The sequence below is a fragment of the Micromys minutus genome, assembly GCF_963924665.1.
Source record: "Micromys minutus genome assembly, chromosome: 25".
Classification (NCBI taxonomy): Eukaryota; Metazoa; Chordata; class Mammalia; order Rodentia; family Muridae; genus Micromys; species Micromys minutus.
Window position 1 is genome coordinate 16,031,554 of NC_137960.1, and position 27,888 is coordinate 16,059,441.

General features: G+C 46.1%; 1 protein-coding gene across 4 annotated transcripts in view; it reads right to left on the reverse strand.

Moving 5' to 3' along the window:
- The window catches only part of RHOBTB1 (Rho related BTB domain containing 1), a 72,120-nt gene that overhangs the window by 25,520 nt on the left and 18,712 nt on the right, over positions 1–27,888 (reverse strand). For 3 of the 4 annotated variants that reach the window (XM_080937810.1, XM_080937809.1, XM_080937811.1), the window contains exons 3-4: positions 17,242–17,443; positions 16,574–16,677 (exon numbers count right to left, since the gene is read on the reverse strand). In XM_080937810.1, coding sequence (XP_080793936.1) covers positions 16,574–16,677; positions 17,242–17,433 — 296 coding nt within the window. In that variant the 5' untranslated portion in view covers positions 17,434–17,443. Of the gene's footprint in view, positions 1–8,160; positions 8,239–16,573; positions 16,678–17,241; positions 17,444–27,888 lie in introns of those variants that run through there. The other variant, XM_080937812.1, reaches the window with a different exon arrangement.

Consider the following 27,888-nt stretch of genomic DNA (forward strand, 5'->3'; position numbering starts at 1 on the left):
CATGCAGACAGCCTGCTAAGCCCCCTCCTCGACCCCCACATTCCAGAGACGGCCACGCGGCTCTTTCGCAGTCTTACTGTGGAATGTAGATGCACCCTCCCCTCCGTGAAGTGTCCCCCCCCAAGAGATGGTCAGCCAGAGTCGTTCAGTCCCGGAATTCCCAACATGCCGGAACTATTTCTGCTCTCGAGAAATAGTTGCAAGATGAGAGGAGACAATAAGGACTACCTTTCACCCACTTAATAAAACACAAAAAGGCGGAAGATGACCGGACCCAATGAGAGAAAGCAAATAGCTGGTGACGAGGTCAGCGGTATTTGCCGCATGGGGCCAGCAAATACAAGGGAAGATGTGGGCCCTTCTTGCTCACGCACACAGATACAGAGCACAACCCCTTGCTTATCTGCTTCCAAACAGATAAAACCTGGCTTGACAGGAATTTGGATTCATTTATTTTTCTTTTCTTTTTCTTTTTAGCTAGGTGTAAAGAAAGAAAACGAAGCAGGTTAGGTCAGACAGTGCTGGAAGCAAACCCTTCCCACGTTCCAGGCGATTCCCAACAGTACATGGGCACAAGAAAGAAAGAAAAGGCTTCTAGTGAAAATCGAAGACAGGAGCTTCTGTTTTGACAGTATAACTTACCGGCCTAGAAGTCAAAGAATCGTCGTGTAAGACAGGCTGTTCAAATATGGTGTTTGATGGTAGGTGGAAGACGGGAATAATACACCCCCTTCTACATTACAATGTGCTGAGTGCTGTTTTATTTTATCTTATTTTATTATTAAAAGAACAGCCAGGCAGGGGAATGGAGAACAGAAAAGGCTTTCTCACCAACTGGCTCACGGCTTTTATGAGATGTGAATGTATTGCCTTTGTTGTTTATGTGATGGGAACAATCGAGTCTATGAATTAAAAAAACAAAACAAAACAAACAAACAAAAAAACCTTTAAATCATGAACGGGTTCTTCTTTCTACATATCAATGGGGGTAAACAAATAATACACAGGCAGCCATAAAATGTCTAAAAATAATCATTTACAATGCAGAGCTCTGCAGGGCTCTATCATTAAATGCAATTTTCAAGTTGAGCCCTTCCCTGTATTTGCCCTCGTCAGAGTGGGGGGTGGGGTTGTGGGGGGTGGGGGCGTGGGGTTGGTGATTGCACCAGACATAGCAAAGGGAGGGGAAAGTTCCAAGTTTAAGATGTTCTCGAATTACAGAAGGGAAGCTAGGACTCACCAACGGTGAATGTGTTGCTCTGGATAATTAGAATAATCTCAAGCATCCTGGTTGAGTTATCAAAGGTGCAGAAATACCCGTAAGTATAGGAATGAAAAGGAGAGGTAGCTAGCTTGTCTCTGAGATTCTGATTTAACTAGGACGTTCTGTGCTCAGTCTTACTTCCAATCAGCACGAATGAGGGTATCCAGTAACACAGAGGATATTTTGAACATTACTTTTTTACTTTTTTTTTTTCTTTCTGATATTCACCTCCCTGGTTATACTGTGTATCTAACGAAGTCTCGCTTTGGGCTCTGTGCTGATCATAAAATAAGGCCATCACAGGATGTCGGCATGCCAAGAATAACACGTGTGGTTCAGCGTCTCAGACAAAGAATTGAGCAAATGCATCCACGGTCAAGATTGAGGACTCCTTGGTGCGAGTGTGTGTGAAGCATCTTCTGTGTGTTATCATTAATGTCATCAGTTCCTGTGTTAGGGCATGCAGCTATGGACGTCGATTCTGAGACAGACATGTAACTAAAGGTCAATTTTATGAGCTAGCAAGGTGAGGTTTTGAAATCCGAGCTGGCTTGGTTGCCAAGGTAACCGTGAGATCACTCATGCCATGAAACACATAGCGGCTACTATTATCTAGATGACCCAATAGTCAAGCCCTGACAGGACCTGGGATGGGAGTGTGATGGTAGCAGACAGATGGAATCTTCTGATAGCTGCACAATTTTGTGACTCAATGCAGGTCCAGAGGTACCAGTGTCTAACCATGTTGCTCAGCGTCTAAATGTTTGAATTCTGTGGGGGAACTGTGTTCTGAAGATAACACTGCCTCAAAATTCAAGTTTAACTCGAACAGGGAACAACTCTATGTCATTGATGTTAAAGTAACCCAATGAACTGAAATTTTTATATAACTTGGGATACAGTTTCTTTCTTTCTCTCTTTTCTCCTTGCCTAGCTGCTAGGGGGAAATCTGTCCCTCTTATTTCACACTGAAGTCAGATAAAAGTAAGATTAAGCTTTAACTATGAGCTTTGTTTTTTGTTGAACCCCAGTTGGTCTAAATACGAACATGGGAGAAGCCCGGTGTGTGCTCCCAGCAGAAGGTCCTGCTGTCCAATGGACAAATTCCAACAGAGGCTGAGAATCAGTGGTCAGAGATATGGAGCTGTGAACAGGGATGCCGCGGATACTTCCTCCCCCAAACCCTCTCTGGCAATGTGTTAGCATCCTCTGTGGTCTAAGCACCTACTAAAATCAAGTCACTATTTGGAGAATTCCATGTATTCCTTTTGGATTCCCAGTCCCCTTCCTTATGAAGGCAGGAGATGGGCAGCTAAGAATATCTCCAGTTTTGGGCAGGATTCCAAGGAGTTTAGAGATATGCATTCTTGCATGGGGGCTGCTCAGTGCCTGACATAAACCCGTATTTTAAAATGCCTCCCCTACGGAAGATAAAGAGGAGAGAGATAGCTTCTAGAAGTTCTGCCTCCATGGCTCTGTTACTGTTTTGTTTTGTTTCAGTTTGGAGAGTGGGTTTAAAAATAATTGTGGAGGGTGAGGGGAGGCTGCGTTCACAGACTTGGCAGAGTGGGTTGTCTGGAAATGACCTCAGGGTCTATTTCAGTTGTAAAAGGAATGGGAGGATTTAAATGGAGCCCTCTAGCTTACTTGGGGTTGAAAACCTGGAATTCAAAGACAAAGCCCTGGGTGTGTTGAGCTTTAAACTCCCAGCTTTGAGTAGTGAAAAAAGGCAGGAGGAGATTTCAAAGGCATATTGTATTGATTTTTATTTTAAAAATTATGACCGGGATAAATTGGCTTAGTAAACAAACCCAGAAACACACACACAGGGGCTAGGAATACGTACATCCTTTTGTTCATTGGCATAGTGAATGTGTGTGTGTGTGTTTAAGGGAAATTTTTTTTGTTGTTGTTGCTAAAAGAAGAAATATCAGTATATTTCTCTTGGGTACTAGCACATCAAATAATGTCCACAAAGTAATATTTTGATTGTTTTAACTCCAAACTGGTCTGAAGTCAATGTTAGAGCAGTCGGGTGTGCCCAGCCTCAGAAAAGAGAGGCTGGAGTGGGAGGAGGGCCAAATCACTCAAGACTGTAGGGGCCGAGGCCAACCTTGGTTGTCTCTGTTTTCCTTTGTATGTTAAATAAATCCCAGAACATTCTTCTTCTTCTTCTTCTTCTTCTTTTTTTTTTTTTTGGTGGAAACACTAGCCAAAGATAGCATACAAAGGATTCCCAGAGATGCCCTGGTAAAGTGTGCACACAAGGCCTGGGCTAATCTTTGCTGAGAAATTAAAGAAATCTGAGAAAAGCTACCCTTTCCACATACCTTACCTGGAGCCACACTCAACAGCGGTTAGCAGGGGGTCTCAAAAGCTGTTTTTATAAGGACAGGGAAGTGGTGGGAACAGACTGGAGAAGCTACCAGAAGCTTAAAGGCAGAGACTGTTAGGAATGCCATTCCTAAGTCCTTTCCTTTCACAGAGGGTTCCCCATCTCTGCTGGGTCCATCAGCCTTACCACAGGTACCACACTGAGGGGACTCTGGACCCAGGTTTCTTTACCTGCTTAAGTGGAAGAAAAGTCTTTTCCACCCCCATTCATCTTTTTATCTAAAAACATCAAGTCAGACAGATTTGGCAGGCACGGCAAATGGAAGCTTTTCCACCTGGTCTCTGGAATGGAGGGAGTAGATAGATCACATGCTCCTCTCCTATGTGTTCAGCTCAGGGTGGATCTAGTGCAAGACTCACATGAAGTTTAGAAGATGCTCCATGTGCTGTTTCCCTAAGTTCTCTCTTGGACTGCCTTCTCTGGATTGTCTTTATGTTTTCTTGAGACTTTTATTCTGTGTTCAGTATAAGCTACCATTGCCTCTAGACCTACTTAATTTTTCTAGGAGGAACCACTGAGTTCTTGACACAGGTAGGGGCCACAGTCACAGCCAAACAGGCTTTCTATGCCAGTGCACAGGAATCTGCCTCTAACCGAGACTCAAGTGAGGAGATCCTGACCTCCACTCGTGGGCCTGTGAGCTCCCTCTCCCGGCTGATGACTGAGGTAGGTTCTTTCCAGAAACATTTCCAAACCATTCACAGTGACCACACACCTCTCATGCATTTTATACTCTGACAGTGTTACGGAAACAGACACATTGAAACAGCGCAGGGAACATAATGGAGGTGGGGCATGTGGTTCTGGGTTTTAGTAGGGGAGCAGCCTGGGTATATGAGATGTGGAGGGAGTTGTCAGAGATGGTGCACACGACTGGGCCGAAGATGGATGGCTGGGGAAACTCATGGAGGATGGACAGGCCTGTTGGGAGGAGGGGTAGCGCCTGGTTTGGGAGTTCTGGGGAGAGCAGGGCTGAACCATGCAGGACCCCGGATGTGAGCGGAGAAATCAAGCCAATACTTTACCAAGAGCAGTGAGGCTTCTTTAAGTACAGATGTTATGTGGGGAAAACTGTCAAAACATCCTGAAATATATCCAGATTTGGGAGCAATTAGCATGCGTGACTACTTCTTCCAAGATTGTAAATGCAGTTTTTACTGGGAAGTGACGTGTTAGCTCCCACCACCCCAACAGAAATCTGGCTAAAAACAAGGCACGCTTTTAAGAGTGGGCAAGTAGCACCCACAGCCGACCATTGTTACCAGGGTTGCAGACAACAGTAGAGCTTCAAAAAATGGCCAGTTCCTCCACCCTAGTACAAAGGGTGCAGCAGTTAATGGCCATACCAACCAAACTGATCACTAGTGAAGATTTAGAACGGCCTGTGACACATAGCTCTGGCTGTGAGGGAAGGTCTCTGAGTTTAACTGAGGTGGGGGAAGACCCACCCCGAATATGAATGGGGGTAGGGAGCTTCAAATTAAATAAACCCGAGAACCCAAGCTGAACACCAGCGTTCTTCTCTCTCTGTCACCTGACTGTGGACATTCTTGTCACCACAGTTTGAGCTGCAAAGCTGCTGTGGCAGACTGTGTCTCCAGACAACAGACCCTTCCTCCGTTAAGTGGGCTGCTGTGGATAGTTCTGTTGAGGCAGCGAGAAAGCTACAGAGGAAAGTGATACCAGTGAGCAGCCCCTCAGCTCCCCCCCCCCAATTTGTTATACAGAGTGGGCTCACACTTCATGTAGTCGTGAGCGGGAAAACCCATCAGCCTATTATAACAAGTGGTCTCAATGCCTGGCTGACAGACAAAAAAACAAAACAAAACAAAAACCCAAAATAACCTCCTTGATTGGCAGGGGGAGGGAAACAAAGGGATGGCTCTCCCAACTCCCTAAAATTTTTTTTTGCTCTCCTGTCCTCTTTTCCTCAAAGCTATAACCCAGAGAGGCATGCTTCCTGTGCTGAGCTGTAAGGTCAGTAGCAGATCCAGGAAATTCTCGAGTCCCTCTGGCACTGACGGGTGGGAAGTCTAATGGCTAGAGCTCTAAGGAGGCAAAATTTGTCAACCAGCCTTCTTTTCTGAGCACGGTGAGAAAGATTTTTGTCCAGGCTTCTCAACCATCTTCTTGAGTCTGTGAGGTCCGCGGGGCTTGCTCTGTGCCTCATTCTGTCTCCCTGGGCAGTCACCCCGCCACTCTTTCTGTACATAGCAGTGACAGCCTACTGCACACCAGGCTTTCTTGGAAACACTAGGGACAACTGTCCTGGCTGTCTATCTTTTATCATGCCTGCCCAGTGGAGGATAGACGCGGCTAGAAACAGAGAATTGGATGCTAGGTAAAGAGCCAATCAGAACATGGAACAGAGAAAGGGGGCGGGGAGTGGGGTGGGGGGCGGGGCTGCTGGAGGCGGGACCTCTGGGGAGGGCCTCTCTGAAGTGGTGGCGGTCCAGTACAGTAATAACTGAAGGAAGGGAGGGGTCAGACAGGGGACAGAAGAGTTCAAAGCCACAGCTAGTGCAAAGATGAGGCCCCAAGGCAGGCATGCCTCAGATGCCCTGAGGAAAGAGGCACATTGCTGTCGGAGAGTGGGGAGGAGAAAGGCAGAGGAGAAGCGAACCGCAGAAAGGATGAGGTGGGAGGACCCTCAGGGGTGGGTGGCTTTTGCTTTTGCTGAGCTGGTGGGTTCCCGAGAGGAGGTTCTGAGTGGAATGACATGCTATAATTTCTAGTTGTATGAGCTGATGTCACTGCTAGGATGGTACCTGATTAAACTGGAGTGCCCAAGGGTCAGGCGTCAGGAAGGGACAGTACAAGCAGAAATCAGAGGACCGGAGAGGAGGCAGAACCCAAGATCCGAGGGGACATCCTCTGCTGGCCTTGGGAGGAGAGCACAGTGCAGGTGGTATCTGGGCTGCAGAAAGTTGTGTGGACAGAGCTTGAATGGCCAGGTCCAGGATGAGACCAAGTGGCACAAGGAAATATATGGCTTTTACTCAGCCAAGTGTACCACAGCCCTGTTATAATGTGTGCCGCTAACTGTCCACAGTACCTGGAGCTAGCCCATTCTCACGATTCCCCACACTGTGTTCACGAGATTTGATTTTGATCTCGTTATAAGGCCTGTGAGGTACCCAAGAGTACTACACGAAGGGTACACAGATGTCTGCAGATTGCAAATCTAAAAGAAACGAAACTAGGCTAATAAAGCCGGGCAGGGGATCGGCTGGAGTTTTTGTAAGGAATGAAAACAGAATGTGAGTCATTACAGTTCTTCAGACTATTTTTCCTGGAAGCCACGGGATGTCTTGGGGACATAAGCAGAGGTTGGCCAGTTAATATGCTTTCTTAAAAATTACTTGAATTTATCTTAAAAGTCCGTTGGCTGCTTTTCCTAACTCTGGAGGAACAATGGCTGCAGATTCTCTGCCGGGAGTGAGATTCTCTTCAGAAGCCAAAGAAATGTAAAGAACGGGGAGCAGGTTGCTTTTTGGATTAATTCTAGGAGATTACAACTAGATTAAGGCTCAGGGATGCCCTCAATTACAAAGACTGTCTTGCTTTTTTAAACACACACAAACACACACACACACACACACACACACACACACACCACAGACAGACATACAAAACATACACACGAATATCACAGACAGGCACACATAAGTATACATAGACACACACACACACACCCCACAGACAGACACCCAAACAATAAGTACACACACACCACAGACAGGCACACACAAATATACAGACACACACACACACCCCACAGACAGACACCCAAACAATATGTACACACACACCACAGACAGGTACACACACACATACACAGACACATAGACACACACATACACACCACAGGCACACATAAGTATACATAGACACACACACACACTCCACAGACAGACACCTAAACAATATGTACATAGACCACAGACAGGCACACATAAGTATACATAGACACACACACACACCCCACAGACAGACACCCAAACAATATGTACACACACACCACAGACAGGCACACAGATATACAGACACACACACACACACACACACACCCCATAGACAGACACCTGAACAATATGTACACATACACACACACCAGACAGGTACACACACACATAAACAGACACATAGACACACACACAAACCACAGACAGGCACACACAAGTATACATACACACACACACACACACACCACAGACAGACACCTGGACAATATGTACAAACACACACACACCAGACAGGTACACACAAACATAAACAGACAGACATACAGACAGACAGACACACACACACACACACACACACACACACACTAAATTTCCTCTGTTTTTCTTCCCACAGCCTGGAAATTTGTCCTTTGCGCAGTTTCCTGGGCTGGGGCAGGGGGTTGAGGGGAAGAGTGTGGCGCAGGTCATGGCTCACTTTAGGAATGTGTGTCATGAGTGACTGATATCAAGAGTTGCTGGGAGGTCACTAAACTTACCGAGAAGATTATCTGAGAACATTTTGTGTAGCAGACAGGACCAACTAGAGAAACAACGGAAACTTCTTTAAAATCCTCCAGAAAAATACCTTGTGGGTAGCAGTCAGTGAGAGAGAGAGAGAGAGAGACCATGTTTGCTTTTGGCCCACAGCTGTGTCCTATGGTCTGTAGTTTCTGAAAGATGGTTCTAGAATGACGGACCACAGAATTATTCATCAGACTCCTGCCTTTGACCCACTAATTCGAGAGAAAAAGCACTGTGGCCTGGAATCTATTTACTAACCAGAAAATCCCAAAATAGAAACAACCCCAAATTGGTGGGTTTTTGTTTTTTTTATTCCTCTTCCTTTGTATTGAAAAAAGTCAATGTTGCAAATTTGACCATTGGTAAAGCTTGCAGACAGTAAAAGCAAAGGTCCAAAGAAGATAACCACTGTCAATCACTGTCCTCTTTGCCCATCTGCTCAGCATCTTGACTGTGACACTCTTGGGGTTGCTCTCGAATTTACCTACTTTACTGGCCAAGCTACCGGGGGACAGCCTTCGGGGCCACGTGACTGTTATCTCTGCTCATTTGGACCTTGACAACGGTTGTAGAAATTATCCCAACCGAATTCAGGGGTGACACTCAGGAAAGAAATGACCTTTAATTGGGAAATCATCTATAGCAATACAAATTAGCCCCGATTTAAGAATATTCAAGAGGACAATGATGACAGCCAATTAAAACAGCAAGGACAGGCAAGTTCGGGTGACATGGTTTGTTTGTCTAGAGCCACGATGGAGCTCTAAAGAGAGGATGAGACCCAGGATGGAAGGCAAAGCAATGGTGCACCCTATTCCTCAGCTCTGCACCCCAGTTCTCACATGCTCCAGGTTGTGAGCAGACAGTTGTGGAGGACAGAAGAGATGGAAACCTCTCATGGAACCAAGAGTTTTCTGTCTCACTGTCATGGGTACCCAGAGAAATAAACCTTAGGGAAGAGAGGAACACGAACACAAAGTAAGCATGGTCCCTGTACCAGGCAGCTAACCTCTCTGCCGTGGGCTCTCCCTCTTGTGACTGGAGGATGGTGGTCCCCATCTTTAGCTCAAGGTTTCCCTTTTCCCTCCTATCTTAAACTTTATGGAGATAAAGTTGCAGTACATTAAGCTTTTAATATTCATCTGTCGTATACTTAATTTGGTCAGCTCTGACACCTCTCTTCCCGCTCAAACCACGATCGCGATCAAAGATAACTTCTCCAACACGCTTGAGTTTCCTTGTGTGGTTTGGTAATCTACTCGGCTTCTTGTGGTTTGGATGGGAACCGAGTCTCCTAGGCTCATTTGTTCGATCAATGGGTCCCCAGCTGGTGAGGCTGTTTTAGAAGGAGAGGGCGCTAGAAGTGGGTCACTGGAGAGTGGAACTTAAGGTGGAGGAAGTTGAGGTTCTGTAGCCCCGCCCAACTTCCTGTTTGCCTTCTGCTTTCTGATTGCAGACGGGATTTGAACAGCCACATAATACTCCCGTGCTTCCTCACCCAGGTGGGCTGCATCCCTTCTTCAACCATGTGAGCCAAAAGAAACCTCTCCCTTTCTCGAGCTGCTTTTTGTCAGCTTGTTCGTCTCAGTAGTGAAAGACAGAGCCAATCTATCTTCCCTAGGCAACCAGCTCATAGCTTGTAGACTTCCTTGAAGTCACACAGCATCTGCACTTTGCCACCCAGGGCCCACTCACTGGAAGTTCTTGCTCTCATCTTTCCCTTCTGTGAGGCTTGGGAAAGAATGAGGTGATAGTTCCTGAAGAATGGTGACCTACCTATGGGCTGAGGGCCACCCAAGGACTGGCCAGTACTGGCTGGTTTATCTCACCGCAGAACTAACTTTAGAAGAAGCACCACGCTGAGGTCTTGGCTCACAGACTTAGGGTCTTGTTCTGAGGCCACGGCAGAGTTTGGTACCTTGTGTTACAGGAACTGTAGGACATGGTGCCTTCAGGGCACAAGCACTTAATAGACCCCTTGGTACAGCCACAAGAGGATGCTCAGAGTAATGTTCCAAAAACTTCCCCTTTGCTACTTGGTGTCTGTTTGTAAAGCCTGCTGTCAAAGCTTGATGAAGAAGAGAAAAAAAAAAAAAAAAAAAAAAAAAAAAAAAAAAAAAAAAAAAACAAGCTAAGGATGGCCCTGTCCCTAAGACTATTTACATGTTCAGCCCAATGTCCTCAGTCATTGTGTCTTGTCCTGACCTCAGCCAGCCCTCTCCTGACATATCTGTCGTCTAACAGGCTGTCTGCCACTCTGAAATCACTCAAAAATGTTCCTGGACAGGACAGGCGAACTCAGAAGACTCTTGGACAGATGTGACTATCGTTTCTTCCCTTTCTCTTGTTATTGGTCATAAGCTTAGGCAAAGACACAAACCCTGGGGCAAAGAGAGTCTTGAATATTTTAAAGAGCCTCCACGAAGCACTGGAAACTGAGTGTATCCAAGCCATATCTGATTTCATGGACTTTTAACACGAAACCCAAGCCATCTTATCTAAACAGACACCCAGAAACCGCAGCTCTGATTAATGTTATCATTTCAAACACACACTGTACTCCTGGTGGGGGCAAACAGAGCCTGAGAGAAATCTGTGTAAAAATGAAGCAGGCCATAAGTGAACCCAATTAGACTGTAAATAGTGTGCAAGAACTGTAGGCAATTATGGCTGTTCTGAATTGCTCGGTTAACTGTTTTGGAGGGAAAAGAAATGCTCCCCTCCCCAATTACCCAGAATCACCACTTCTCAAGAGCTGGAAAGATGGCTTGGTGGCTAAAATGCTAGTCACAAAAGCATGGCGGATGGTGTACTGATTCCCCAGAACCCATGTAAATGCCATATGGGTGTGGTCACTTGACAGTGATCCCAGCACTCAGAAAGTAAAGACCTGGGATGCCTAGAGTAAATTGGCTAGCCAGGTTAGCTGTGTTGGTGAGCTCTGGATCTGAATGAGAGACCCTGCCTCAAAGAATCAGCTGAAACTGATGGACTAAAATTCCCTACACCACCCTCAGGCCTCCATGAACAAATGCCCTGTATGCACACACAGGTGCACATGAATATGCACACACAGGTGCACATGAATATGCACACACAGGTGCACATAAACACATACACATTTATGCATACCATACACACACACACACACATACATGCACATTTATGCATACCAGACTCAAACATTTATGCACACCACACACATATATGTATTGTACACATTTATGCACACCACACACATATATACACCTACACATTTATGCACATACATACACACATATATACACATGCACATTTATGCATAACACACTCAAACATTTGTGCACACCACACACACACACACACACACACACACACACACACACTCTTAAGTTTTTCATGTATTCACAATTGGCTGCTTAAGGATGCATGCACAGAGTCAGATTATCTGCTGAGGGTTAAGGAGGCTACATGAAACCCTGGAGCATCCCAGCTGGAAAGACAGGAGAATGCTGGTTTTCATTCTCCACAGACAGTGTGAGACATATGAGACCAGGAGGAAGCAGTCAGTGAGCCTGCCACCTAGCCACCCAGCCATGCTGTTAGCCATGAACGAGGGGGTTGTGTGGCGGGATCGTGCACTTTGTAGTTTGCCAAACCAGGAAGGAAAACTCAGATCAGCTTTGTTGCAGCTGCTTGACCTTGGCCCTTCCTGTAGCTGCTTCCTCAACTGTGAAATGAGCTTACTTTGCAGGGTCACCAGAACAACAAGGCTGAATAGGAAGAATATGGAGGGCTCTGGGCAGGAGCACAGACATCCGGGGCTGCTCAGCTTATGTTGTAGTTGTTGCTGGCACCTTTAGCATCCCTGGATTTTAGCATCATTTGACCCCGGGGCCGATCAGTCAAGGAAACACTGACATCCGCAGTTACTTACACATGCTTGGCTCAGAGGAGAGAGGGAGAGCATCCCATGTGCCCTCCTAAAGGCACAACTCATCCTATTTCCCGACCTTTTCAGATGCCCAGTATCAAAGTGTGACCTGTCGTTCTCAGAGATGAGTGATATCCCTTTAAGAGGCTCTTCGTTGCCAGGAAGAGAGCGGCTGGTGACAGTCACGGTTACTATGTATGGTTTTGTTCTTGACATTTGAAAAGATCCAGAGAAGAGCTTTAGAAGTTCATCCCTAAGTGGATGGTGCTCAGGAGGCGGGAGGGAGACCCCCCTCAGCTGCTGGGATGTGGGTGACTTGTCCTCCCGAGGGCAAAGGAGCCAGAAGGTAAACCAGGGGTAACAATTCCAGTCAACAATTGCACAACTACGGAACAAACAGAAACTTTGCTCTCCAAGGTGGGGTTGTTTTCAGCTGCATCCTGTTTAAAGTGAGGTGGAGGCGCTTTGACGTAGGAGAAGCAGCGGGAGCCCTGGAGAGCAAGACTGCCCCTTGAGACTCAGGACGGGGAGGCAAAGAAGTTCCTCACCAGTGTCTGGAGACCCCCTGCCTGATAGGGTTCCCCAGGGGATGGGTTACCTGATGTTGGCAGAAATGTCATGTTGTCTGAGATCTAGGAAGACCTTTGATACACTGGAGCTATCTTTTCTAGCTGGCAAAGTGGGGGAAGGTATGGGGTTAAATAGTAAGCCCCAGGGAGACAGCAGCGGCCTTCTGTGTACAGTGGAACCATGTTAGAAAGGTTTCCAGTTCAAGGTGGCCAGCTGCCTGCCACTGATTCCTACTAGAGCTGATGGATTGTTCTAGAAGACTGACCCTTCTAATACTGGAGTACTGGAGGGGTAACATGTGAGCTTTCATTGTGATGAGAAGCAGAGAGAGCCAGGACCAAGGTCTCTGAGGCATCCCGACATGAGTCTGGTTTCTCTCGCTGTCACCCGGGGAATGCAATTAATTATTTTAACAAGGTTCCAAATGCCCTGGCACGTAGACAGGGTGGCTCAAAGTTTATGGTGGCTGCTTATCCTGTCCAAGTGTGGCTCACACCAAGTGCAGTGAAAACATAAGTACAAGCAAAACCAAGAGAAAGCAAACAAAACAGACAGGCTTAGGGGTTGAAGCATGCATGGCTCCGTGCACAAGATCGCTTCTTCTTCGTACAGGGGGCCCGGGTTTAGTTCTCTGCTCACAACAATCCAGAAGTCCTGTTGCAGTGGATCCAACACCCTCTTCTGATATTTGGCTGCTCCTGCACACATATGGAACACACACATGCATTCAGGCCTGCACACACACGCACACTGACAGACACACCAGCATGCACACACACGCATGTGCACAAAAGTAGGTTTCTACACCAAAGTGATTAGCTGAAGCTGCAATTATGTTCTCTCTTCCATAACAGAAGTTAAAAAGGGAAGCCACCACGAAGTAAAACGGCTCTCTTACGGCAACGAGGAGAGTTGGCTGAAGTTCTCTACAGACTAGAGAGCTTCAAAATGTGCTACCATGTTTTCCCACAAAGCGTAGCCTTCTGGGTACCGAATCAATATGGCGCCGCATCGTACACATATCCAGAATGATGCTGGTGGCAGAGATGGGGAAGGAGTAGGTGTCTAGGTTCTACTTTCTCTTGCATTGGGTGGGGTCTGTGGCCACAGGCCTGAAGGCTGAGGGTGTGGGAAGGGACCGAGGAAATAAATACAAGGTAAAAGCAGACAGTCAGCAGGAGGGCCCCTCGCAGGAACCAAGGGTCCAAGTAGGTATGCTTCCTGTTTCTGTTTCAGTGGGAACAGGGGGCAGGTGACAGAACCTACAACAGGTGCTCAGAGCAATGGACCCGGAGCCGTTGGAGCCCCAGGAAAAGAGCAGATTGCTTAGTTGGGAGTGAGAGGACAGGCAACGCTAGCTCTGCTAAAGCAGTCAGCTGGTCTACCTGGATACCTCACTGAGCTCATCCCGTGCCTCTTTCTAAGGTACTTTCTTAGGACTGTGATTCTAAAAGTCCTTCACACCAGTTATGCTCACCCTTCCTTTCTTCGAAGACTTCATTCCTAACTGTTGCTTCTTTAAAACCATAGTTACAGACCTGCATGCTTGGTGAGCCGGGGGTGGGGTGGGGGTGTCTCTTTATTTAGTTTCGAGTGTGTAGAACAACAGGAGGCAAAAACAAATGTAAAAACACTCCCCCAAAATACCACAACCACCAACAAAAAAACCAAACCGAAACAAAAAAAGAAACCACCCCCGAAACAAAACAAAAAGGAAAAGAAAACCCCAGAGATAGCATTACATTAAATGTTAGTGGGAAAAGAAAAACCAAACATCCCAAAAACGCAAACCAAACCAAACCCAAACAACATCAAAATCCCTGGACATTCAAGGAAAGGCTTCTACCTTGCCAGTTACTGGGTTGAAACATTCTGCTATGGGGCCAGAGGTGGGGGCATTAAAAGCACAATTTTTGATGGTGAATGCAGAGAGGAAAGGCTACTTGAAGGGCTGGGGAAAGGTGTCATGGGATGAATGGCTTGGCTCCCCAAAATCCCTCTCACAAAGACATTGATATCGTGGATGGCCTAAATGTTCAATGGATCATTTCTGAAGAGGGCTGGGCTATAGAGGTAATTTGGGTGATTCGGCGAGTAAAAATCATTCTAGCCTCTAAGTCTGATGACCTGAGCTCAATCTCCAGGACCCACTAGGTATATGTAGAGAGAGACGACTTGACACCCCAAACTTCCGCATGGCATGTGGTGACATGCATACACCCACACATGTACTTGGAGCTGGGCCTGCATTGGAGTCAGACATGAAGTGGGGGCCTTGTGTGGTAAACTACATGGCACTGACTAAACTCAGTGGGTCACAAAACAAACCAACAAGCCATGTACTGGGAAAGAGAATTTTAAGGAGGGAGGTTGGCATGAATTAGAGAGGAAAGAGAGCCTGTGGGGTTGAGATTAGTCAGAGCATCTCATAGGTACATGTATGAACTTATCAAAGAACAGTGAGAAATTATGTTTGCTTCTGCACCCTGCTTTTTTTTTTTTTTTTTTTTTTTTTTTTTTTTTTTTTACCAAACTGGTCTCCAATTGCATATTCTCTGCCCCTTCACTAATCAAATGAACCTCCCAGGAGCAAGGCAGATGCTTCCAACAAGTTTACCCATTATCTTAGACACATGGATAAAGTTAGCAGGCCTGTAGTCCCAGCACTCTGGAGGATGAGGCAGGGGGATAGAGCACTCAAGGCCAACATGGCCTATAGGGTGCGACTCTGTCTCAAGAAAGAAATGACATAGAAAATGGCTCAGTTGCCAAAAGCATTTGAGGCCTAGTCCCGTGACCAGAGTTTGATGCTTGTGCCCCCCTCCCTTGGAGTAGGAAGAGATATTTAAGCCCAGCAAATTGTCTCCTGATATGAATGTTTTCCTGTTGTATGCATACATGCAGCAAAATTAACTAATTAATACAATTAGAAAGGAAACAAATGAAACTGAAAGAATCCTTAGGCTACCACTGCTGTTTGCTGCTTTGACCATGCATGAAGAAGGGAGGCTACATGGTACGTTTCAAACAAAACGGACCTGTCTCGTGTCACCAGAGGAAGAGCAAAGCTCGCACTTGTGGGAGTGGCTTGTTAGGGACCTTCCAGGGCTGGAGAGTGAAGAAGCTTCCGGAATGTTTATCTTTATCACTAGGTGGGAGTGCATAATCTGGTTCTCTACAGTCATGTGGCGTTGGATATTAAGGAAGGACAACCAAACAATGCTACCCCAGTCTAACAGAAATGAAACCAGTCAATTTACAATGATGGAGGATTAGAAACCGCCCTGCAGGGGAACAGATAGCTCTTAGAGTTCTCAGTGAGCCTGCATAGGGTGATGGTGTCTAGAAGACAGTGCTGACTGTCGGAGGAAGACATTTTGACTTTGTTCCTACCCGCGTAAGTTTCCTTCCAGGGTTTAACTTCCCTTTACTGGGCTTTTTCTTTTCTCTTTGTTCAAGTTAAATAAAATAGACCCGACTGTTTCCCTTCACTTTGGAATCACACCCTGAGAAGGGCTTCTCAGCTGCTTTACTTTCTTTCACAAGCTCCCTTCATATGGAAATAAGAAGCATTTCTCAGGCAGCACATTCTAGAAGAGAGCCATCGTCATGGATGAAGGCACACGGTAACACAAGTCTGGACTGGAGGACCAGACAGATACTTGTCTCACATGTCTCCCAGCTTGACTAGCTTGGGGTTTCGAAAATAGACTTTCCAAGTGACGAGGGGGATGCCTGACCTCCACACATGGAAACAACTAGGTCCATTTATTCCTTTCCTAGACACAGCCCGGAGCCCAGCACATTGCAAGGCTGCATGATGCCGCTGCTGTTGATTCCCTAACCCTCTCAGGATAGGGAAAGGAAACTGCACGTAACCACCGGTGTCCCCAGCCTTGTTTTACCTGCCGTATGCGAAACGCCTGTCTTTATGGTGATCTCCAAAAGTGTCCCAGAGCCTTAGGGAGATGCTTACTTCGTCAACGACATCCCTGGACCGCTCCAGGACCTGTAGGAGGCAGAAAGAAAGATCGTAGGATGGGGAGCGGGAGGGAGGGAGGCATGTGCTCAAGTGTTCTGCAGGGGCATGCCCTCAGCCCCATCTACCGTCTAGTGGGACACAACACAACCTCTAATTCACCGTCTCCATCATATGACTCAAGCTTTCATTGCTGTGCCACAGCCATGCCCTTTGTTTTTTTTCCCCTGGTACAAAGCAGGTCACTTTGCTTTACATATGCAATAAAGTCACCTGCCTCACTTAATTTAATCAGACTAATAAAGAGCAAACAACAGTGATAGCCAATGTATTTGTTAAAAAAGTTGTTCCTTCCTTCCTTCCTTCCTTCCTTCCTTCCTTCCTTCCTTCCGTTTTTTTAACCCAAGCTAGCTTTAACACCCTCCATCCTCCTGCCTCAGTTTCTCCAACCCTGGCCTTGGAGGCCTGGGCCACTGCTGCAGGCAAATTCCTACTGGGTTCAGCTTTTCCTGTCCTTGAGGAGGCAGGGTCTCAAGTAGCTCAGGCTGGCCTGGGACTGGCTGCGTGTCTGAGGAGACACCTGTCGAACCTTACCTCTTGGCAGACTCGGTACTGGTCAATGGCCCACACGGTGGGCACATGGGTAGCCAGCAGCTGGTACTGTGTCAGGGTGGTATTGCAGGCCCGGGCACAGATCAGGCGAGTCTTCCCCACGGCATTATCGCCTACGACCACACACTTGATGGTTTCAACGTTGGGTCTTTCGTAGTCCATGTCAGAGTCCATTTATAAAGCTCTGAAAGAGGAAATGCAACATTAGAGAGGCCAAGGCTTTCCGTAGCAGCAGCCCGCAACTGTTTGCCTTCGGCCAGCCACGTCCTTGGAGGTGCCCGGGGAACAGGCAAGAAGTTTGGAAGCGAAACTCAAGCTTTCTTTTTATATCTCACACCAGAACAAAAACACCACACTGTTATTTTGACCCTGAAGAGTTTATTCCGGAGAACGTGTTATTTTCTCCTTGCTTTTCTCTAAACATAACCTGCCTACTGTGGACCCGGCCAGGCCCTGCTGGCACACAGCCAGAAGTTCCCCGGTCACACGTGTTGGCCAGCTAGTGATCCTGGTCACCTGGAAGGTTTGGCTGCCCAAGAAATAGTCACTTATCTGGCCACAATCTTCAAACTACCCAGTGTCTGACATTGGGAAGTCACATGCAACTTCAGAAAGGCTAGGGGGTGACTAAGAGGAAAACCAAAACAAAGGCTGAAGAGCTGCCTATGTGAAGCTCTGGGTTGGATTATGATGTGCTAATGAAATTAACTCAAGTCCTCCCTCCCCCACTGTTTATGGTGATTGTATTGGTATAACAAATTATTTCCAAGGGAGGTTACCAGAGCTAGCTATACAAAAAAAAAAAAAAAAAAAAAAAAAAAAAAAAAAAAAAAGGAAAGAAAGAAAGAAAGAAAGAAAGAAAGAAAGAAAGAAAGCATTCTCTTCTCTTCAGCATTTACATCAGGAATCTGGAGCACAGGATAAAGGCAGACACTACTAGGAAGACAAAGCGCTTAGGACTTTCCTGAAATACTGCTGTGTGTGCATGCATGCACATATGTGTCTGTGCACACATGTGTGAGTGCATTGTGTGTCTATGTGACTATGTGTGAGTGTGTGAAGAGACAGTTGCAGATCCAGTGTGGTGGCTCAGAACTCCGGCTTTTGTTAAGGGAGGAGGAGTGTAAACTCAGGGCTAGCTAAGGCTACAGACCAATATCACGTCTCAACAAAACAAAACAAAGCACAGGAACAAACCAGGAGAGCAGGGTCTCGAGAGAAAGAAGGGACAAGAAGAAATGCTGCTGCCACAGCTACGTTTTTTGGAGCGAGGCTTGCCACACAGAGGAGAACTGTTGTCCTACTGTGGGTAGGAGGCAGTCAGATTTCTGTGAGTCTTAAAGATCACTTTGAGGAAATCTAACCCGAGCAATTTGGTCATGTGGTCATTTTCAGAGCTGGTAATTTTTTTTACCAGCTGTGGTTAAAAACGAACAACCAAAAAAAAAAAAAAAAAAAAAAAAAAGCCAAAAACAACAAAAATAAAACAAAACAAGACAAAGAACCAACCCCCTCAAAAACCAAAATCAAAACCAAAAAATGTTCAGAGGAAAGAGCCTTATACCTAACTTCGACCCAGTTGAGCTGACTTGCAGAAAGTCACCCTTTAGATGATAAAGACAAGGGCTGGAGAGTGGCCACTGATGCCCGGACTGTCTTCTCCTGTCTGGGTCTTCCCTGAAGGTGAAACACTTCTGTCAACAAGTGTTGTTACAGGCCGCTGTGAAACCTGAGGCTGGAGAATGTCTTTTTAGGATGGCTTTGAGGGGGCAGGTTTGAGTTAGGATTTGACTTGTGTTTCATAGCACCAGGAGGCTGAAAATAGACAGCATTTTCCCACCTGCCCATATTTACAAACAAACAAACAAACATCTTGAGGACAAAAATAAAAGTCCCATCCTGATGATTGGCCAGGAGTGGTGGCTTCCTAAGATTCTGTCATAAGAGTCAATGGTATTTTTTATTCCCTTGTCTAACAGAGAATAATGTGGCAGACGCTCGCTTTTGGCACTGGATGGATGACTTTTAGGTACCCCCTGTGAATTATCACCTGTGTCTAGAGACCAAGGATAAAACTGCTAAATGTGTCCAATGGCTGGGATAGACTCATGATCAAGACTCATTCATGGGACTCAGTCACCAACATGGTGAAGATGGGACTTTGGTGCCTGAGCTGAAGTGAGTTTGAACCCCACCTACCCATGCTCCTGTCTCTTGGATGACTGGGTGGGATTTACTTCCTGGGTATTTCCTGTCAGTTCAGAGGGAATCAGGTCAGAATCAATCCATCTCCTACACTAAGCAAGAGAGCTGAGTAGATTGGTATGTAAGCCCTGGGTATGGTCCGGGATTCCATGATGAGGAAGACAGGTTCTTTCAGACAACATTAAAAACAGAGTCCTGTAGAAAACCGACATCAACCTCAGAGGTAAATCCACACACTTAATCCTGATAGAGATCTCCCCAAAGGAAGGATTTTTATATACATTAACTCAAGGAAAACTGGCTGAAGACCGAGGAAGGAAAGCTTAAGATGGGGGCTAGCTGACCTGAATCAGAAAGGAAGTGTTTCTTTGACAATATCCTGGTGGAATTGCCAAGGGTGTTGGGGTGGCTTCATTTGGAACCACATAACTTTGAAACCAAGGCACATTGCCTTAAACATCCTAAGAGGTGGGGGGGGGGATCTCTCTTTGCTGGGGGGATTTGATTGTTTTGAAAGATTATTTTGGAAGAATGTTTGAATTTAGGGACAACATAGGAAACTAGAAAAATAGAGAATTGGTTTTCTTGTCAGCTAGCAAACTCATTCTGATGGCTGACTCTGAAGAGGAGACCCGCAGCCATGTGGGTCATGAGTATGTTGGTGAAATAAATAGCCATGTTGGTTTTTATGTATGTCTTTGAGGTGGTCAGAAACTCTTTGTCTTCAACTTTAGGACCCATTTATGTAATTCTAAAAAAAGCCAAAAACAGTGGGCGTCAGAGGTAGAGATAATACACTTTGCTGAGGTTCTAATCCCATCAACCTGTTTAGAATCAAATCATCCTGATTCCCAAGAACAATGGGGATTATGGCCAAGGGAGAGTGATCAGCAGGGTAGAGTTTTCAGTAGGCACCACCAAGCTCCCCAATACCCTGAATATTTTATTCTGAGTGAACAGCTTTCGGATAAGCCAGAAAGTGAGTGTGTGTGTGTGTGTGTGTGTGTGTGTGTGTGTGTGTGTGTGTATGGTGTGTGGTGTGTGTGTGTATATGTGTGTGTGTGAATTGAGAACTACAGCCAGAGAAGCAGTCATGCCACCCTAGTATCTCAGCAAATCGGCTACTCACAAATTACCCATAAACACCCATTTCTGGGAGCAAGTGCAGAAACAAGCAATTTTACCCCACACTATTTGTGACAGGTTTCACTTTATTCACATCTGTACGTTCAAGGTCGAGTGAGTTCTGGGTGATCACTGTCTGCTCTCTGATTTTTATTTACTTCCAGTCGGAGTGATAAACAGTATCCATTTAACAGAGCTAATGTGTTTCACGGTGGTACATCTTGTCTGTCTGTGTCTCTTTTGCCTTTAGATAATATCTGAGGAGACAGGAAAGAAACGGCAGACGTTAAGCCCTGGTGACCCCGTTTCTGCATTTCCTCCTTGAACAAACTCAGGACGTGGAGGTTAAGGGTTAAAATATGCCTGGAAGCGTCTGCCTGCTTGGTCTGGATGTCAGAAGTGGCGAGTTTATTTTATGGCTGGTAAGTAGATGGGCTGATGTGGCGGCAGCTGGCGATGAAAACAGAGGGAGTGGCTCTGGGTGCTGAGTGTCTACTGTTCATGAATGGCCCTAATTGCTGTGGTCATGGTCCTCATTGTCATTTGTGTGGTTCCAGACTTTTCCAACCGTTACTGTCACCATCTGGACCACAGGCTATTCCTCTGCTTGCCACCATCTCTGCTCTCTATCAAGATGACTGGATTGTTCTATACTCCAGTCTTGTGCCCTTAGTTCAAGATCTATGGTCCGTACTGCACTCAAACCATTCATCCCTTGGGTTGAGTTTTGGGAACCGCGCTGTCATCGGGAACTTTTCCTCCAATCGCAAATGCCAGAGCACAGCCCTCAGAGCAACATTACTATCTTTAAAGTCAGCATTTCATGTTGTGAGGCCGTGTGACAGTATCTCCAGCAGCAGGAGCCATCCATGTCCCTTCCTCTTGAACTCGATCTAGCCTTGTTGTGGAATGGTTTCAGGTGCTTCAGTCCTGTAGTTCCAAAATCATGCCAAGACACTGCCCCTGAGGACAGCGGCTAAGGCTGCTGGCCCAGTGTAACTGGGTCCAAGATCCATCAAAATCGTCCTGTGGCAACTGTCCCCAAGGTTATACAGACCTTCCAGGTCTGCTGAACCTCCATTTTTAAGTAGTTACCATGAAAAAGCCAGGTGAGACCAACAGGGCCAGTGCGCATGCGCTGCGAGTGATGGGCTCGTGAAAAGGAAGTTCCTGAAGACAACAGGCTTAGTGGGTTTCTAGTAGCAGTTACCAGGAACACACTTGTTATGAAAACGCCAAGAACTCCAATGCCTTTACTAATACCACTGCTGTGATATAGTGCCGGACCAAACACAAACAAAAACAACAAGCACACAAAAAACCAAAACAGCAACAGCAACAACAAACCATCTCAAGGAAGGAAGGAAGGATTTATTTTGAATGGCAGATCAGCGCGTTCGGCCGTTAACCGGTAGGTTCGTGGTTCAAGCTCACCCAGGGACATCATGTGGCTTTTATGGTATATCAAAGGCTGTTTTCTCCACAGTGAGACATTCTTTTGGGCTGGAGAGATGGCTCAGAGGTCAAGAGCACTGTCTGCTCTTCCAGAGGTTCTGAGCTCAATTCCCAGCAATCACATGGTGGCTCACACCATCTATAAAGAGATCTAGTGCCCTTTTCTGGCCCGCAGGTGTACATGCAGGTTAACACTGCATGCCTTAGCCTCCCAGTGGCTTCCCTGAGTTCTAAGCAGTCTTTGGGATCAGACTGAGCATCTTACAGGTCTTATCCCTTCTTATCCCCTTTCCCCTCACATCTTGCTTGTCTATAAAATTCTATTTATTTCTTACAACTGTTTGAGACATCACCTTTATAAGATTTCCCAACTACCCTTCCTTTTCAATGACCAGTTTGCTCTGTTTCCCAACTAACAGATGCTTAGAGCGAAAGTAGTGCAAGTTTTTATTTCTTCTTAGTTGAAGCTCACACCTCTCAAACACCCACCTCATTCACTTAGTAATTTACATCTCTAGAGTTTAGCCTTGTGCTACTGTGCAATACACTCCTTCCATAACTTGTTTCTAAATGTGCCTTCTTGTAATAGTAACTTTTATTCAGATGTAACGGCTGTCTCGGAGGCTGCCTCTGTTGACTTAGACCTAGTCCTGGAAGTTTCTAGCCTCTGTTCAATCTTATTTAGGCCTAGAATGTTTTTGGCTTAAGATATGAGATTTGCTCACCGTGGCTGGCTGGCCAACTCAGTTGTTCTGGCAGAAGTTTCTCTCCAAGCTGACGGATTCAATCTGGCTTCTCTTGACTTCTTCTGAAATTGTTCTGCTTGATCTCAAAGCTACTCTAGCAATCTGTTTTATTCTGGATCCGCCTCATTCTCTGGCTCCTTCTATCTTCACCTGTATCTAGCTTGTTCTCCCTGTAACCTGTCTCCGTACAATGGTGCTGGTAAATCTGCCCTCCTTCCTTCTCTTTGCTAGACTCTCTCTTAAGTAGCCTCTCTTTTCCCTCTGTTCTTGTGAGAGTTGGGTATATCCTATCCTGCCAAACTTTTCTCTGATTCGTCACTTTGTCTGCCACTCAGACATCACTTTCAAACATGGGTGCTTCCTTCTACAAACTAACTCCACCCTCATTGTTTGGAATTAAAGGTGTCTGCTAAGAGTGTGCGTGTGTGTGTGTGTGTGTGTGTGTGTTCCAGCCAGAGGGATTAAGGGTGTATGCCAAGGCTGAGCCACGTCACAACTAGACCTCAGCTCCTCAGGAACCGACTTCAAGTCATTCTTCTTCTTAGGGCAGTTACTTTGACCACCCCAAGCTCTTGATATGAAGGTTTCTGTATTGCCTGATCTCTCCCCATAAAACCAGCTCTCAAGCAACTGTGACCTCATGCCTTAGAGTCTAAGATCCATGATTCTATATTGAGGGGGAAATCCCAGGATGGGACTGTTTGCTTCCAAAAGGTGCAACTCAGTGTATGATCACATAGTGGGTTCAGAGAAGGCCACACGACTCCTCAACTAAGAGATTCAGATCTTAGGGAGTGTGGGGTTCCATGAAGGCATTCCACTATGGGTTCCTTCACTCATTTGGAGCAACCACCACTGGGGGTATGATGTTTATCCTGAAACTGTTTTTCAGGGAGCAGTTTGCGTAGAAGCAGACTTTGAAGCTGCCAGCTCTGTGCACAGGTAGTTCCCCTGGAGAAACAAATGATCCATAAGAAATCATTGAGGCCGACAGCCTGCAAAGTTACCAGCAGAGCAGAGATTCTGGTATTTGAGGAGTCTGTTCTGAAGAACATCCGGGGACTTTCTATTATTGACAGGAACGAAGGGAAATGCCGGAAGTTGCACAATTGTGGTTACAGACGGCTCAGCTTCTGTTCTGCAGAGGCCAGACTCTCGGGCTGATTTATATATAAGATGAACATCTTCACTGCACCGGAGAAGGGGTTCAACATTGGAAGGGCAGTCAGGGCCAGACTAGACCTCCTGGGCAAGGCTGCTCAGACTGGATCTCCAGAATAAGAGTCATCTAGGTCAGCAGACTTCGCACTTCCATCTACAGTATTTTAAGTTCAAGGAACTGTTTTGAGGAGAAAACAAATTAAACAACAGGATGCTCCCTAGAGGCCCCTGGGGTCCCGGGATCCCCAGGGCTGTCTCTTGGGAATCAAGTGAAGCTTTTTTAACGCAACCACTCATCTTCCTTGAGTCTCATGATATATAGCAGGGCCATGGTTTTCTTTTCTTTTTTTTTTTTTAACTTCAAGGTTAATGTGGGAGATGAGCCAGCAATGGGGATAAACTCCAACTTCTACCTCAGCTACACTGAAGTTGCCATCACTGAAGATAAAAAGAAAAGGTCTTCAAGAAAACAAAAACTTAAAAGATGGGGCTGGCGAGATGGCTCATGGGCCGAGGGGGCTTGCTGCCAAGCCTGATGACCAGAGTTCATCTTCACATTTGTGGGTCGAATGTGGTAAAAGGAGAGAGCAGACTCTGGAAACTTATCCTGTGACATTTACACACACACACACACACACACACACACACACACACACACACACACCACTAAATAAATGTAATAAAAAACCCTTTAAGGATTTATGAAAATGCTAGACTTTGGTAGTACACACCTGTAAATTCTACTTGAGGAGCCGAGGCAGGAGGATCTCAGCTTTGAGACCGCCGAGGCTATATACAAACCGAACCTGATGCCCCAAGCATGAAATTTCAGACTAGATCTAACCAGCCTGAAGAGGCTGTATGTTCTAGACACACTGCCCTACTTTTTCCTACAAGTAGGCCACGGAACAGTCCCGTGATGGTTCTGCTTACACCGTGGTCCATCTTCACCCATCCACTGAAACTTTCCTACTTCTGGGCCTTAGGAAAACCAACCACAGAACTGTTTGTGGGCCTCTACCTGTACAGGAGTCATTGTCGGGATTGCTATCCTGAACTTCAGAGTCAAAAATCAGACAGATGTGAAGACTGTGGAAGGCTAAATGGGAAAGGGAAGGAGGGAGGGAGAGAGAGAGAGAGAGAGAGAGAGAGAGGAGAGAGTGTAGGCCTGCGAGAGGCCTCCTGCCTGGTGTTACTTGAAAGGCTCCAAGCCACAGGCAGAAAGCTCAGGAGCTCTCCAGTCGACATCCAGAAGCCAGTGTGGGTGGGCAGGGGGCCAGCTTTACTCTTCCACAGTTAGAGACTGGGGTCACTTCAGTGAGAAGTAAGCAGCGAGAATGGAGCAGTGTCTCCACAGGAGAGCAGCGGGTTTTGGTGGGCTTTCGAGAGGTATCACCAGCCATTGGTATCACAAGGCTGCCACAAGAACAGAGAGAAGAGGCAAGGGGACTGCGGCACATAGGATCATCTCTCTGTCACAGAGGTAGCCAAGTAGACAGGCCCCCAGTTGTATCTTGGAAGACGATGCATTTTCAAGGCCTTGCCTTCTGGGGGATGTTTATCATATACAACTTGTAAGACAGATAATTACGTCTCTATATTGTAGGCTGTTTATACGCCATATATTACATCATTGTTGTTGCTGTTATTTTGGGATACAGTCTCATGTAGTCCAAGATGGCCCCCACCTTGCTACTTAGCCAAGGATCACCTTGAACTTTTGACCCTCCTGCCTCTACCTCCCCCATACCAGATTTATGCCAGACTATAAACCCAAGGCTTTATGGTCACTGGGCAAGCAGTCTGGGAACTGAGCCAGATCCCCAGCTCTGAGATTACCCCTCCTTTTTTTTTTTTTCTTGGTCAGAACTTTGTTTTTAAATCTTTAAATATTTACACAGTACTTCGCCCATGTGCACCTTCCAATAAATGTTGAGTTGGACACAGAAATGTAACCACCCTACTCTCCCGAGGAAACCTTGCACCCAGGGCCAGCAGAGAGCCTCTGCTGACTGATTATTAAGCCCAGTGGCTTTGAGAGTAGCATGTGGTTAAGCCTGAGGTGGGTGAGAGAGGAACGCTGTAAGGGACATCTGCTGTGGCCCATCTTGAGAGCAAAGCTTGGCAGGTGGCCTCACACCCACTACTGCCTCCCAGTGAGAAGGGCATCAGTTACCATGGGAACCATGAGGACCAAGATCAGGCCCTGCCACCAAATGGGAATTGAAGGGCTAGAGAGGAGTGTCAACAGACACAGGCGGGAGGCACTAAGGGATTTATTTGGTTGTGAACAATAAAAGAACTTGGCCGGCTATTGTACTTCAACACCTATCACCAATTTATAAATCTTTTTCTATTTATATATCTTAATTATATATATATATGAAAATATATTATATATAAAATATTACATATATACATATACACATATAAACATATATACACATACACACACACACACACACACACACACACACACACATATATATATATATATATATATATATATATATATATATATATATATATATATATATACATACATATATATATTTAGCAACCCAACTCAAAGGATTTCCAAGCCCTTCTTGTGAGTCATTACCTAGCTCAAAAAAAGAAGAGATATATGGACCAATAAGATATGGAGATTGGTTTGTAACATCATTGAAAGCCACAATGTAAAGGGTCATTAGCTGCATCCGACAACAATACCTAAAAGAAGGCTGAGGAATATCCATATGCCACCAATTGAAGGACACCTGTCAAATCTCTTCCATGGAGCCAAGCATGGAACATGCTCATGGCCCGTGGCTTGTCCATTTTCAAAGGGAAAGGAGTGGTCCTGTCAGTCAGTGACACCCATAGCCATAATGGAGTCATTAGGACCCCTGAATGTGACTGGGAAAATAGATTGTGGGGTCAGTGGAGGGCCTCTGAGAGATGTGTTGCCCTGAGCATGGGGCAGCCCCTCTGCCTTGTGAAGAAGAAAGCCAGATACACAGATCTGAGTACTGTACAGGGACTTTTGTCCCATTCTAGCTTCCCCCTGCCTGTTTGCCAGGCCTTCCCATCTGGATCAGTGGCTTTCCACCTTCCGCTAATAGCTATGGGGACACCCCACCACAATAAAATCATTTTCACTGCTACCTCATAACCATACCTTTGCTACTGCTATAAATCTTAATGTAAATATATGTGTTTTCTGATGGTCTTAGGCAGTATGATGGTTTATATATGGTTGACCCAGGGAGTGGCACTATTAGGAGGTGTGGCCTTGTGGAAGTGGGCATGGTCCTGCTGGGGTAGGTGCCACTGTGGGTGTGGTCTTTAAGACCCTCATCCTAGCGCTCTGGAAGCCAGTATTCTGCTAGCATCTTTCAGATGAAGATGTAGTACTCTCAGTTCCTCCTGCACCATGCCTGCCTGGATGCTGCCATGTTCCCACCTTGATGATAATGGACTGAACCTCTGACCCTGTAAGCCAGCCCCAATGAAATGTCCTTTAAAGAGTTGCCTTGTCATGGTGTCTCTTTTTACCAAAATAAAACCCTAATTAAGACAGGTGGCTTCTGGAAAAGGGTCCAAGGACCACCTAAGGGGTCGTGACTCACAGGTTGAGAACTGCTGGTCTGTGCTGAGGTGGCTGCAATGCCATTGTAAGAGAGAATGGGGCACTATCAGGTGTGACCAAGTGTCAGAGATTCCTCCGAGCTGAGATGCTGCTCCCTTTGTCCTTATCTCACCCCTAGTGTCTCTCTCTAGCTCATTAACTTCTGTCTTCTCTGGAACTTAATGACTGCTGGAGACTCTGGCAGAGCCAAGATCAACCAGAGAGATTTAGAATCTACTTCAGTCCTCAGCCATCTGGCTGCATATATATATATATATAATTTTTTAATGGGTAGAAGAAGACTCCTTGAGATTTGTTACAAACCCT